We start from the raw sequence: 14,398 nt of genomic DNA, 5'->3' as shown, positions 1-14,398 counted from the left end.
CTGCTCTCAGAGCGAATAAACTAATTTCATCTTCCTTTATGTTCCTATGTTAGTTTGCCTTTGTTTATTTACAGGAATTATCACATTCTGCCTTACGCAGCAGTTATTTTTTTACTTCATTTTCCTACTAGGTTATCATGTTCTTGAAAAAACAAAACATCTATTTATCTTTGATTCATGTCATGAAAAATAAAATAATTATCATTTCATGAATTGGACAACATGAACAGTCACACCATCAAACACAACACTGTTTTATGGCCATGTCTCTCCTATAAGTCTGTGTTTTGTTGCTGAGATTTCAGAGATTGGTGGGAGAGGCTGCATGAGTTTTTTAAAATACTCTGAGATAGCATTTGGAATAGAGACTCACCCGAAAAAGAATCTAATTTTTCCTTTCTCCAGGAACAATAATTAAAAGTTATTCAAGACTTTGACTGTATTCAGGCGATACTACCTCCCTTCTCCTTGTTCACTTGACCACGGGCATTTGTGGGCTAGACCCACCATTACCCATTGGGAGCACCCCTGACGCGTGGCTAACACCCTCGCCATATGTATATGCCTTTGTTTCTGACACCAGTTTCTGGTCTAAAGGACTCCAGTCCATGAAGCAGAATGGTTTTCAGTCTAGCCAACTGTCACAAGCCATACAGACGTCACACGGAAAGGATGGCTGGTGGCCACTTTCTTCAGCTGAGGGCAGGGAAGGGTGCTATTGGTACCGGTGGGCTGGGAATGGTATGCACATCAGCAGACTTGATAGACTCCACTCCAGTTCAAGACACTTAAAATAATTATTTGATTCCCCGAAAGCTCATTTCCCTAGAAGGAGGTCATTTAGCAGTGTGAGAAAGAAACTTATTTCTCAAATTCCTCTGTAATTTCTAGTATGACTTTTTTTTAAAAACCTTTAGATTTGGATTTTTTAAATAATAAATGCACTAAAAATAAAGTTTAAAAATGTGGGCAATAAGATGTTTCCAAAGGGGATAACACTAAACATCATATATTTAATATTTTGCCTCTCATCACTGTTCCTTCTCTGCCCCTCATTGTTTCTGAAAAAGCAAGAAGTCAAGAGAGTTGGCAGAAAAACAAGAGGGTGTGGCTGAAATTAGCCATATAATTGAACACCATGTAGGGCTGGCTTGCCTAACATATACTCGGAATTACCTTGTGTTCTACCAAGTCCCCAAGGCCCCAGAAAAGGGACCTATGAAACAAATTCAGAAAAGAGCAACAAAATTTTTAACGAGCTGTGAGGCTGACTTATGAGGCACAATATGGGACCTAAGTATCATGTGGGTGGGTTTAACTGTTCACTTAACACAGCGAATGTCTGTGAGCTTACAGAGAACGTGATCACTGAGGAAAGGGGAGAGATGGAGCTGTGCTGTGGGTGACAACAGTCCCAGCTTTTTATTGGTTTCATTTTTAATATGGGATTCTGTGCTTTAGATTTCTCTTGCCTGGTACAGAAACCAGTGCCAATATATTTTACATCTTTTATCATAATGGAAACGATAAAACAACAACAATGTAAGCCTTTATAAAATGTAGGAAGTTCTCTATATGTATTCTCTAAATATAGGAGCACTGACTGATAAGCCATAAAAATAAAAATCCATTAACAGAGAAGGAGACATGAGTCTCTGGTGCCACATCTGGGATAAGGGAAAGGGAGAAGAGAAAGAAATGAAAGAGGAAAAGTGAAATAAACACAGTACTTGTACCTTCTAACCCAGTGGAGTTGCCATCTTGGTTGGCTGCCAAGATTTATGGGAAGTGTCTATTACAGTTTCTCCTAACTTCCCCAGGGGCTTCCCTGGTGGATCACATGGTAAAGAACCTGTCTGCAATGCAGGAGACCCAGGTTCCATCCCTGGGTCAGGCAGATCCCCTGGAGAAGGAAATGGCAACCTACTCTAGTATTCTTGCCTGGAGAACTCCATGGACAGAGGAGCCTGGGCTAAAGCCCATGGTGTCACAAAGAATCAGACACGACTGAGCAACTCACACTTTCACTTTAACTTCCCCAGACAACTCAGCTGACACATGGTTTATTTCAAACAAGGGATCACCTGCCTGTGTGCCATCCTTTAGACTCTGAGTGCCCAGAAAGACTAAGAAAAAGTGCATGTCAGGGGCAGATGGGTGATGATTGATAAGACCAACACAGCCTCTACTGCTGCCAAGAAACAAATGGCCTCCACCTCTTTCTTACCTCCTCATATGCAAAACACTGACAAAAGACAAAACTTTAAGTGAGGCTAGCAGTGTCTCAAAAGGTCCTAAGCCAACTGATCATGTACCTGTCCCTGAAGTAGACGCTGGGGATATTTTGGAGAATATGACCTTTTCCTTATCCTCAAAGGCTCCCAGGCAGGAGAAGGAGATAGCTTCAGAAACAGGCACATCATTATTATTTGATAAGTTAAGAGATGTAAGAGAAAAGCAAGAGATGCAGGGCCTTCAGAGACGATGAAATCTCCCCCAGCAAGGAGGAGTCCAGAGACATTATTCTGAAGGTGGCCATAGAGGACCTGACCTGTTGTCATCAGATGGATCCGCTTTCAATTGCCAGTTGTTTTCATGCAGAGGTCCTTAAGCAGGAGCATCTGTCTCCTGCATCTATGTCTGTATCTAGGAGATTATAGACTGGACATTCCTTCTCTGGTGATAGGGTCATAATGTAAGCAATTAGGGAGAACTTAAGGGTGACACTTTCCTTAAATGTTAGAAGCTGGTCCGTGGTGGGACAGACTGAAAAGCTGACACAAAAAGAAGGAAAATTTAGATAGAAGGATGGAGTCCTCATAGCTTCGAGGCCCTGATCTTAGTTGTCTCTGAGGTTTAGCAGCACCGTTTCCATGTCATTTTTTATGTGAAATATCACAGGCTCTGCCTCATAAATTTGTCTTTCTGAAACTAGCTCGTTTGGTTTTTATCACCTGCAGCAATCAAGAGACGTGAACTGTAGCACACATTAGCAATGACTTGACATCTTCCTTGTCTTACATTTCTCTTCTCAACCTCCCCCTTTCCAAGAAGAGTCAGCCCAATCTTAGCGCTGCCAATTTCTCCTTGTTCTGTCAATTCATGCGTTGAAAATTTAGCCAGTATTCCTGCCTCCTGGTTAGTTGTACTCCTACTTGTTCCATATCAAGTTTTCCCAAAGCCAGTTCCCATCTCCAAGTATTCAATACATTGAAATGCTGTCTACCAAGAGCTTTCACCAGAAAATCCAACTTGAGTGGGTTGAGGGTGGGGTCCAAGAATCTATATTTTTCATATACAATGGAATATTACTCAGCCATAAAAATAATGAAATCACACCATGTGTAGCAACATGGATGGACCTAGAGATCATTGTATTAAGTGAAGCAAGCAGACAACAAAAGACAGGTGTCATATGATATTGTTTAAGTGTGGACGCTAAAAGAAAAAAAAATGACACGAATGTATGTATATGCAAAGCAGAGACTCACAGACACAGAAAACAAGCTTACAGTTACCAAAGAGGAAAGGGGGTGGGGGATGGATAAATTAGGAGGCTAGGATTAACATGTATACAGTACTACGTATAAAACAGATAAACAACAAAGACCTACTGTGTAACACAAGAAACTATACTTAAAATCTTGTGATAACCTATAAGGGAAAAGAATATGAAAGATAGTATATATACATACACACACATATATAAATATAATGTATATATAAATACATATAAATATATACATACATATGGCTGAATCACTTTGTTGTACGCTTGACGCTATCACAACATTGTAAACTGACTATACTTCAATTTTTAAAAATCATTATAAACAAAAATATACATCTTTCAAAATACACCCTGGTTAATTGTGATGTACAGCCATGCGGAAGCATCGCTATGCCAGATGACTCATGAGGCCCATCAACTTGAAGAGTGTACTGAGTGTTCCCGACGTGTCACAAATTAACGGTGCAGCCTCTCACCAAGCTTTCCTAATCAGTCTGCATTTCCTCAAAGAAAGCGAAATTCATGGAGGCTCAGTAGTAGGTAATAGCAGTCTTAAGCTGTCCAGAGAATTACTCTCAAGGGGCTGGGGATGGTTTCATCCTGGGAGATAGGTGTGGCAGGGGCAGACCTGGCCCCTTACACAAGCTCCCTTTGATTTCCTTCATGCTGGAGATGGATGATGTGGAGGAAATTTGCTTCCTTTCAAAGCCTAAAGTTCCATCACAAGCCAGTATAATTTTCCTGAAAAGTGGCTTTCCAACAGGGCTGCCCCAAGGGAGGTGGACACAGTGATCCCAGAGGCAGCAGCAAAGCTGAAATACAGGACAGAGATTTTTTTGAAAGCCGTCCAGCACTGCCACCTCCGGAGCAAACTGTTCTTTCTCATGAGAGATGACAAGAGTTTACCAGCAGTCATTTTTTGAATTTTTTGAAAGTAGGTGCCAGGTGGAAGAAGGATTTGATGTGCTGGAATGCCAGCTCGGGAAAGGAGGTACCTTCCCAGTCCTTCCTTAATTTGCTGAGGTTTTGACAGGGCCTGAGCTCAAGCCATCTTAAACACCCTCAGAGGCTCTTACATTCTGACAGGTGCCCTTTCATGGGAGGCATCATACCACAGGTGTTTGAAGGTGTTTTTCTCTACAAGAAAGGACTTTTTTTATGTACCTCAGGCTCTCATATTTTCATTCCATTATGTTTTACTTGTATTTCTACCAAACCTGCAGATATGGGGATTTAAGAATCAGCAGGGCTTGAAATGATTAGAGTCAAAAGAACTCTACCTTGGGACTTCCATAGTGGTCCGGTGACTAACTCTCTGGGGCCGGGGCTTTGAACCCTGGTCCCCGGGAACTAGATCCCACATGCCACAATGTAAGATACCCCAAGCTGCACCTAAGATCTGTTACAGCCAAATAAATAAAAATTTAAAAAAACAACAAAAACTTTGCTTTTTGGCCAATAGCATCCCCCCATCCTAACTTTAAGACTTCTACTTTCTACCCCCAGCCCCCAACTACTTTCTCCCTTCTCTGTTTCCCTTCCTCCCTCCCCCACTCCCCAGCTCTCCACACTCAGAGCGAGCGTGCCCTAAACAGTGACAAACCTGCATGTGCTTCCTTTATGACTAAACTCCTGGGCCTCTCGCCAACCCCCCACAGATGGTCGCAAACATCAGACACCCTTTAGGGGAGCCCCACGTTTGCAACCCGGCTGGGAACGGCCAGGCGGAGAAGCGTGATGGGGAGTGGCGGTGTCTTAGTCCTGGGGGAAGGCGCAGCCGCTTCCAGGAGGAAACGGGCGTTTCCTTCCCACGCGCTCGGCGAGCTCTGGGTCCTGGCCCCGGTCCTCCACCCAGCCCCGCCCGGAGCTCTGGGAAAAGCCAGTCGCCACACACAGGCACACGCAGGCCCCAGGGCCGCGCCCAAAGGAGAGCGGCACCCACAGCCAATTGCTATGGCAACCCCGGGGTTCGTTCCATTCCCCACCCCGCCGGTCCCCCCGCCTCCTGCCTGAGCTGCAGCCAACCGGCTTGTGCGCGTCCCAGGAGCGCGCTATAAAACCTGCGCTGTGGCGCTGGCCCGGGGCGAGCCCGACCTGGAGCGGGGCGAGCAGAGCCAATCTCCGACCTGGAAAAGGCCTATGAGAGCGACAGGGGAAAGCCTGAACATGCAGGGTGCGCAGAGCCCGAGTCTCGGTCTGCCCAAGCAGTGCCTCTGCCTGGCTTTCCTGCTCCTCCGTCTCCTGGGACAGGTGAGTGGCGCACTCACCAGGTGCCTCTGGTTACTTTCTGAGCAAAGCCCCTGCTCGGTCTCTGGCTCGCTCGGCTTTCCAGCATCCCTGATGAGAAGTTTCTCCTTCTGGTGTTTCCCGCCCTCAGGTCGCTGCGGCTGAGCGTTGCCCCTCCTCGTGCCCAGCCGCGTGCCCCCCAGAGCCTCCGACCTGCGCCCCTGGGGTGAGAGCGGTGCTGGACGACTGCTCTTGCTGCCTCGTGTGCGCGCGGCAGCGCGGCGAGACTTGTTCGGTGCTGTTGCCGTGCGAGGAGAGCCGCGGCCTCTTCTGCGACCGCAGAGCGGACCCCAGCGCCCAGACTGGCATCTGCATGGGTAAACCTGCCCCCACCCCGCCACCTGATCTCCTGTCTCTCAATAGCGGAGCTGTCCCCTCTTTCCTCTCCTCTTCCCTTTGTTCCCAGAGGGTGGTGCGCAAATACTCGTAATGATGCCCTAGTTGATTTTTATGGAGCGCCTGTGCCAGGGATGGTCTGGGGTCGCGTGGGGTTTGGAGGAGAGCCAGAAGCTGGAAGGAAACCTGCCCTCCCGTGGAGGTGAGAAGCGTTGGTCACTTGCCTCCCTAGAGAAGAATCCAAGTAGACTGGGAGCAGAGCAGAGTTAAGGGCCAGTGAAGTCATTTCCTATCCACGTTTCCAGGGGATGCTTGGGGGGTGATGGAAACTTGGGCTTGCTCACAGGCTCAGAGTTCCCCCAACTGTGGCCATTCAGGTTTGTTTTCACACCTGTAATTGTCCCATTTGAGCCAAAGCAGCCCCTACTCTCCTGGGACCTATGGAACCCCTGTATGAGTTGTGAGTAAAATCAAGCTGGTGAAACTCAACCAGTCGGTTTCCCACCTGGTGTACCATTTAGCTGGAGGCTGTCCCCACCTCCCTGGATGAGGGGGCTTGGGATAGTCTTTTAGCTTCTTTTCTAAACTAGCGATGATTTATTGCGCTGGGATGCCAAAGAATCTGAAGCCCTTCCCAGTTTGCCCAGTTAACCTGTTTGGAGACTGAAGAGCTCTGTTTTTCTTTTAAATTCTGAGCTCCTGGAATAGGAGAATCTAAGGAGGTTCTTGCAAAACGACCTTTTCATTGGGAGCAAAAGCTGTGTGACCTTGGGAGTGTCACTTCACAGTCTGGCCCCTCTTCCTTCATCCGTAACATGAGTGGCAGGACTGGGTGGTCTTGAGTGTCTTTTCTTCTTCTGGGAAGCTCCATGAGGACATCTCTCTACTGGTGACAGATCAGCAACCAGATGCCTTCAACTAGAGAAAGAATGAATTGGGGTTTGGAACATGTGCTGTGCATCTTCTATAGCTTCTCCAGTGCATCCTGTTTTGTTTTGTTTTGTTTTGTTTTTCTCTCCCCTTCCCTCTCTGCTCTTCTTCCCCAAGACTCTTCACCACGCCATTAATAATCACTGTAGCAAGCCAAGCTCCTCTGTCCATGGGATTTCCCAGGCAATAGTACTGAGTGGGGTAGCCATTTCCTTCTCCAGGGGACCTTCCCGACCCAGGGATCGAACTCAGATCTCCTGCATTGCAGGCAGGTGTTTTACTGTCTGAGCCACCAGGGAAGCCCCTTCCCTCTCTGCTCTTCTTCCCCATGATTCTAGCGGTAGAAGGAGACAACTGTGTGTTCGATGGAGTCATCTACCAGAGTGGGGAGACCTTCCAGCCAAGTTGCAAATACCAGTGCGCCTGCCAAGATGGACAGGTTGGCTGTGTGCCCCGCTGTGAAGAGGACTTGCTACTGCCCCAGCCCGACTGCCCAGCTCCCAGAAAAGTTAAAGTGCCAGGGGAGTGCTGTGAAAAGTGGATCTGTGACACCAAAGAGACGGGGACATTAGGGGGCCTCCAGACCCTTCCAGGTGAGAAACTCAACATAGCTGAATTTAACAGTCCCAGCACGGGAGGACATGCAGGCAGGAAGGACGTGTGCTCTTTGGGATTTGCAGTGAGAAACCAGCTTCAGTTTCTGGCCATTCATTCTTGGAGTCCAGCTGGCCCATGGAGATTAGACATAGCACGTGTGGGAATCCCAGCCAAGTTATGGAAGTATGCACACAGCCTCTCCTGAAGAAGAGTCATGTTCAGTGGTTCTTTTGAGTCATAGGAGTGATTTTTGTAATCTTATTACATGACTACTATTTATATTTTAGTCTGTCTCACTTGACCCTTATTAACATTGCAAAGGTATGTTTTAGCAACTTTATGCAAAACACACAATTGATATAGCTTCTATATTTATGGCAAGAGTCAATTTATGTGAGTCACTCAGTCATGTCCAACTCTTTGCAGCCCCATGGACTATAGCTCTCCAGGCTCATGGGAGCGGTTAGCCATTCCCTTCCCAAGGGGATTTTCTCGACCCAGGAATTGAACCCAGGTTTCCCACATTGCAGGAAGATTTTTTTTACTGTATGAGCCAATGCGGAAGGCTATCAATTCAAGGGGAATGACTTTTAGGTCATTTGCAAAGGGCCTGGTGATAGCTCTTTCTTTTCTAGATTCTGTCAACTACCTATGCACTCTCAAGACTATCTCCCCTAAGGAATGCCATCCCTGGACAAGTGTCACAGAGAAATGCCACCTTTCTAGATGCTGCAGGAAGGATCAAATGACACTTTAGGGTCTTTGTTTGCTTTTCCTTTTGTTTTGGCTCTTAAAGGAAATGACCTTTTTTTTTTTTTTTTTTTTTTTTTTAGAAAAGCAAAAATTCAAGATCCAGTAGAGAATATTTTAAAAGCCATTAATCAGCCAGATTATTTACACTGGAAGGACACAGAACTTTACAGTCTTTCTGAAGTGAGGAATTATCAGCTATGCCTTACAGATAGGAAAATTGCCATGTAAGGGAGGAGATGTGCCCAGCATATTAAGTATTGAGACTGACCTGTCTGAAAGTGACTGTATCCCACAACCCAGACAACCAGTTGCACTTCCCTAAGGCAGAGTTTTACTTCCATCACTATTTTGAGTTGGTTGGTTGTACTTTCTCATCCAATTACAATTTTTAACTGATCATCTTTCTAGACAAAAATCACATGTTGAAATCATGTGATTTCTCTACAGTTTATGGAATGGTTGTTGATGCTATACGGTGCTATATTCTTAAAACTACTAAGCTTCTCAAAGACAGATTCTCCTAAAGTTCTCATGAACAGATTGGACAGTCATTCTACAAAGATTTCTTGAAGGTCAACTATGTGCTAGGCATTGTGCTACCTGTTTGGGGCTTATAAATACAGAGTTCCAGGTCTGTCCCCTGAAAGCCCCTGAGTTGAGCAGGTACCTGATTGGATGAGATGCTTTTTCTAATAATGATTGAAAGGACCACTCTGCCATCCCCACGTTTCACTCAATAGTGCTGTCTTTATTCCAAAATCCCATAGCCTACAGGCCAGAAGCCACTCTAGGAGTTGCAGTCTCGGACTCCAGTGTCAACTGCATCGAACAGACCACAGAGTGGAGTGCATGTTCCAAGAGCTGTGGCATGGGTTTTTCCACCCGAGTCACCAACAGGAATCCTCACTGTGAAATGGTGAAGCAGACCCGGCTCTGCATGGTGCGGCCCTGTGACCAAGAGCACAGGCAGCCAACAGACAAGGTACAACCCTGGGGGAAGCCTCCCGTGACAGAGGAGGTGGCCTTACTCATTGGGCCCTGTGCCTTAACAAGTCTCTGTGATGTTAGTTGACTCTGCAGTCATTTCCAGTAGAGGATAGAGGAGTTTACCTTTTTTTTTCTCTTTAATGTATTGAAATATCCTAAGCAACTCACAGCAGGTAAAGAGGGAGAGGTCAGTGGTCCTGTGGTTAAGACTCCATGTGGTTAAGACTCCATGCTTCCATTACAGGGGGCACAGATTCAGTCCCAGGTCAGGGAACTAAGATCTACATGCCACGTGGTGCCAAAAAAAAAAAAAAAAAAGAAAAAAAAGAGGGAGAGGTTGGACAACTCCAATACTGTCCCCAGTTGAGAAAAGTCTGGCAAATCTCATTTCATCCTGGAAAAACACAGTTACTCAATGATCAAGCATGCTTGATTTTAGAAAGGTCATTTCTAAGCCCAGTTGTCTTCACCCTTTAGGTTTAGTCTGAAAGGAGCAGCAGAGTAGGGACCACATCTGCCTTCCAAATCCCTCTGTCCTCCACATCCTACCTGGAACGTACTGTGTGCTTGATAAACAACTATGGATGAATAAATGAATGGGTGTCTGGGAATTATTTTCAGTCTTTCAAAAAGCCTAGTGCCACCAGTACATTTTCCAGGAAGAGGTGATATGTGCCAAATAAAATAGCACATTGTTTTCCTTTTTTGCTGGAATGGTATCAACTCAGTGTGTTAATGCTGAGCAGAAGGCATGCAGTTCAGAAGCTCTGATTGGTTCCTGATGACATCACAGTCCTTGTTAGCAGAACCTAAGATCAGATAAATGCAATACTCAAATCAAACTAGTTGATGGACCCTTGTACAAACCTAAAGCCAAAATAAAGCAGTCCCTAGCAATGAAAGATTTACATAACTCTCAACTGAGGCAATATCATCTCATGCTCAAGAGCCCAACTCTGGAGCCAGACAGCCTGACTTTAAATCCTGGCTTCTCATATGAGCTAGCTGTGGGACTTGGGTGATTTTCTTAACCTTTAAGCCTCAGTTCCTTCCCTTACATAACAGAGACATTAACAGTAGCTACAGTTCCTTACTCAGAGTTGTCATGAAGATTAAATTCCATGAATTTGCAAAGTGCTGGGCGTAGATTGTTGCCTTGGCGCTCAGATGCTCAGCTGAGTCTGACTCTTTGTGACCCATGGACTGTTGCCCACTGGGTTCCTCTGTCCATGGGATTCTCTAAGAATACTGGAATGGGTTGCCATTTCCTCCTCTAGGGAATCTTCCCTACCCAGGGATTGAACCCTGGGGCTCTTACATCTCCTGCATTGCAGGCGGATTCTTTACCACTAGCGCCACCTGGGAAGCATAGATTACTGTATTAATATACATATCATTACTTGATATTAACCCTTATTTCTGTTATTGGTAAAATAAGAGTCTCTAGTGGTTACATTGTTATATGGCTACTTAACTCTCTGACTTTTTAAGATCCATTCTAACTTTGTGCTTCTTCTACCAGTTTAGAAAGAACACCTAGAAACACCTTCCTCTGTTTCTGTCCCTTCATCTCTCTCTCTCTCTCTCTCTCTCTTACTCTCACACACACACACAAATGTTGCAGACCTTCTGCCTTTTGGTTTATATTGGCAAAAATATACACTGAGTATTAAATATCAACAAAGAAAAAGCAAGAGCCTTTAAGTATTGTCAAGAATATAGTACTTTATTACATAAGGCTTTTCCATGCCATGGCTTTAACATTTTGCTTTTTCTACAGTTTATTTTTCCAGAATTTATATTTTTTTCTTATAGAAAATATAATCTTGTACCCAGTTTAATATTAGGAGATATTATATTTAAGACATTTATTTATAGTATATATATATATATTTCATTAGAAATCTAGAAATGTGCTCAGAATCTAGGGAAATGCTAGCCCAGTAATCATTACTTCCTTGTCACTGAAAGATTCTTAAATATGAAACAGTGCTCTGTATGTGTGGTCCCCAGACCAGCAGCATCATCTAAGAACTTTTTAGAATTTCAAATTATGAGGATCCACATCAGATCTACTGAATAAAAACCCTGGGTTTAAGACCCAACAATGTGTGTTTTAGCAATGTGTGTTTAGTACATTTTCATGTACTCTTAAAGCTTTAGAGTTACTGATTTTAGAGAATTCCAAGTCTCATCACTCCACAATCTATGGACTGTGCCTAAAAAGGTGAAAAGCAGTGGAGAATTGTGACAAATTAGGCAAAGAAATCTAGATGGGAAATTAACGTATAATCAGTGTCTTACTGCATCATCAGTATTGGAGTTCTTCATCAGTAAATACTAATGGAATGTTGGATAAATTCCCTACTTACCATGCCTTCATGGAAAATAACCTTAAATCCCACTGTCTTAGACTTTCCTGAGGTCACAATGTAATATCAGCAGAAAAAATGAGCTTTGTGTCAGACAAATTCAGTTACTAGTTGTCTTCTGATCACTTCAGCCTTCTGAGATTCCGTTTACTCATCTATAAAACTTGGACAATTGCTCTTTACATGAATAATTGCTCCTTGTATGAGTGAATGTTGCCAATAAAGTTAAGTGAGTTAATGTCTGAAAAAATTTGAAACATTAATAGGCTTCCAGTGATGCCATATTTATTCCATTTCTCTTTATAACACCTAAAGAATGTATTGGATGAAAACTAATGCTAGTTTTCTTATGATGGCTTGAAAAAGAAACTTTCTTTATCATGCATATGCTTTCACCCTCATGCTTATGTCACTTCGTCAAAAGATGATTACAGACAATTAGGCATGGTATCCACATTCTAGGTAGGAATGCAGACGAATACAGGAAGCAGTTAAGAATTGTACTGTCTGAAGGGCAAAGAATTTCCCAGAATCTCTTGGTTTATGTATCATGGCCCAGAACTTTGTCACAAGCTCCCAGATATTCTGGGGGAAGCATTACTTGTAGTGGAGCACACTGTTAGAACAAAATTAACATTCTGTTAGCAAAGAAGAAAGAGCAACAGATATTGGGTAGGCAACCAGCAAGTTATTCCATATGCCTAGATGGGTCCCTCAGAGGAAAGATGACCATTTCATGCATCACTCGTTTTCTTCTTTCTTAGAAAGGAAAAAAGTGTCTCCGTAGCATCAAGTCACTCAAAGCCATCCACCTGCAGTTTGAGAACTGCACAAGCCTGCACACCTACAAGCCCAGGTTCTGTGGGATCTGTAGTGATGGCCGATGCTGCACTCCCCACAACACCAAAACCATCCAGGTGGAGTTCCAGTGCTCCCCAGGGCAGATCCTCAAGAAGCCAGTGATGGTCATCGGGACCTGTACCTGTCACAACAACTGTCCTCACAGCAACTCGTCTTTCCTCTAAGACTTAAAGCCAGACACCAGCAGAGGGAAGATGTAACAGGTCCCTTGAGAAGCTCACCTACAGAGGCAAACTGCAGCCACCCACCATCAAATGAATATAAGGAAAATTATGAAGAATTATTATCCTCCTCTGAGTCTCATGTATTTTCTGTGGTCATACGAGGTCAGTTATTTCTGTCTTTTTCTTCATGAAGGAAATGATTAACTGTAAACCTGGAATCAAGGTAAGCTCAGGAGAGTACTTAGGGATGACTTTTTCTTTTACATGTTTACTACTCACATTTACTACACATTTACTACATGTGAAAACTTCTATAAATTTCAGAAATCAGATACACATCTGTGTAAACAGTATCACATTGTGCTTATTTTGTTATACACTTGTGAAATTTCAAGAAAAGGTCACTGTAGTGAATGACATGGTGAAGTCCAAGGTTACACTGAGAGTATTGCCATATAAATATTTCACCATAGATTGAGGATTGACCTAAGGGTTCTCTGTGGAGCACTCTTTTTCAGTGACTCAACTCTCAACTTTAAATTCTGAGATCTGATGAAACATATAGTTCTCCAACTTGAAATCTGTTTTCTGTGTACATGGGAAACAAGCTATATCTATGAAAATGGAAGCTTATTAATTAAGTGCACTGCTGTCATAAACTGGCTCCATTTCAGACAAGTTGACTCCTTTCCAAAGAGAAAGAAGCTAAACAGAAAATTACCCCTTATACAGAGATGACCAGCCTCTCTCAGCCCTCAGACATTTGTATGTGTCTGGAGGTTCCTGGGGATCACTAATTTTTTAATTCAGAAGAAGCAGAACACATCAGCAGGGTTCCCTCTTACCTGACCAATGAATAAACTGAGGCCCAAAGCACCTGATTACAACTTTTGATAACTTTCAAATATGCTGGTAGTGGAATTTTGAAAAAGAAAAACAAAATCGACATGACTGCAGTAGCGAGATACCACAAACTCCATGGTGGTTCAGAATTATTGTACAGATGCCCCAAACTTATCCTTGGGTCTTAGTTAGGCAAACTCATGAACAAGATATATGCATCTACATATGTTTATCTAACTTGTCAGGCTATAAGATAGACTGCAAACTTAAATGTATACATTCTTCTATTGTCACCCTATGTGTTCAGCTTTTCTCCTTTAAAGTATTTATATAGATATAAATTATACATTTTTAAAAATATTCTTTTTTACTTTCGCTACCTGTTGGACATTTCTAAATAAAAATTATCAAAGTGTGACTCTGCTCTAGTTTTGTGCTTCTGAGTTATTTATTGAGAGTATAAGTTAAATTAAAATTTACCAATTAAATCAGATAACAAGTGAGCATCTATTGAGAGCAAAATGGATACTTTTAGATGAACTTAAAATTTCTGATCAGAAGGAAAACAAAAGACCATTGTTAATTTGGTGATCTCTATTGCCAAGGCCTTAGATAGTCTCCACTCTTTTTACTCAATCCGGTATCTAGAACCCTGATATTTTTTTCTGGACAGCCTTCGAGATACTTCCATAAATTAAAAATTGAACTTGTGGTTGGACCAAACAAAACTCACCTTACTGTCTTCCTTATCTAGTTAA

General features: G+C 43.4%; 1 protein-coding gene across 1 annotated transcript; it reads left to right on the top strand.

Moving 5' to 3' along the window:
* Positions 1-5,591: 5,591 nt before the first annotated feature.
* Positions 5,592-14,058, top strand: CCN3 (cellular communication network factor 3). Its single transcript, XM_004011765.5, has 5 exons — positions 5,592-5,761; positions 5,889-6,114; positions 7,402-7,656; positions 9,181-9,395; positions 12,537-14,058. The coding sequence occupies exons 1-5, from the start codon at positions 5,651-5,653 to the stop codon at positions 12,795-12,797; spliced, it is 1,068 nt and encodes a 355-aa protein (XP_004011814.4). The 5' UTR covers positions 5,592-5,650; the 3' UTR covers positions 12,798-14,058.
* Positions 14,059-14,398: the final 340 nt, after the last annotated feature.

Source organism: Ovis aries, chromosome 9 (assembly GCF_016772045.2).
Source record: "Ovis aries strain OAR_USU_Benz2616 breed Rambouillet chromosome 9, ARS-UI_Ramb_v3.0, whole genome shotgun sequence".
NCBI classification, from domain to species: Eukaryota; Metazoa; Chordata; class Mammalia; order Artiodactyla; family Bovidae; genus Ovis; species Ovis aries.
Note: the sequence above shows the minus strand (reverse complement) of the source record. Positions and strands in the feature narration are given on the sequence as shown.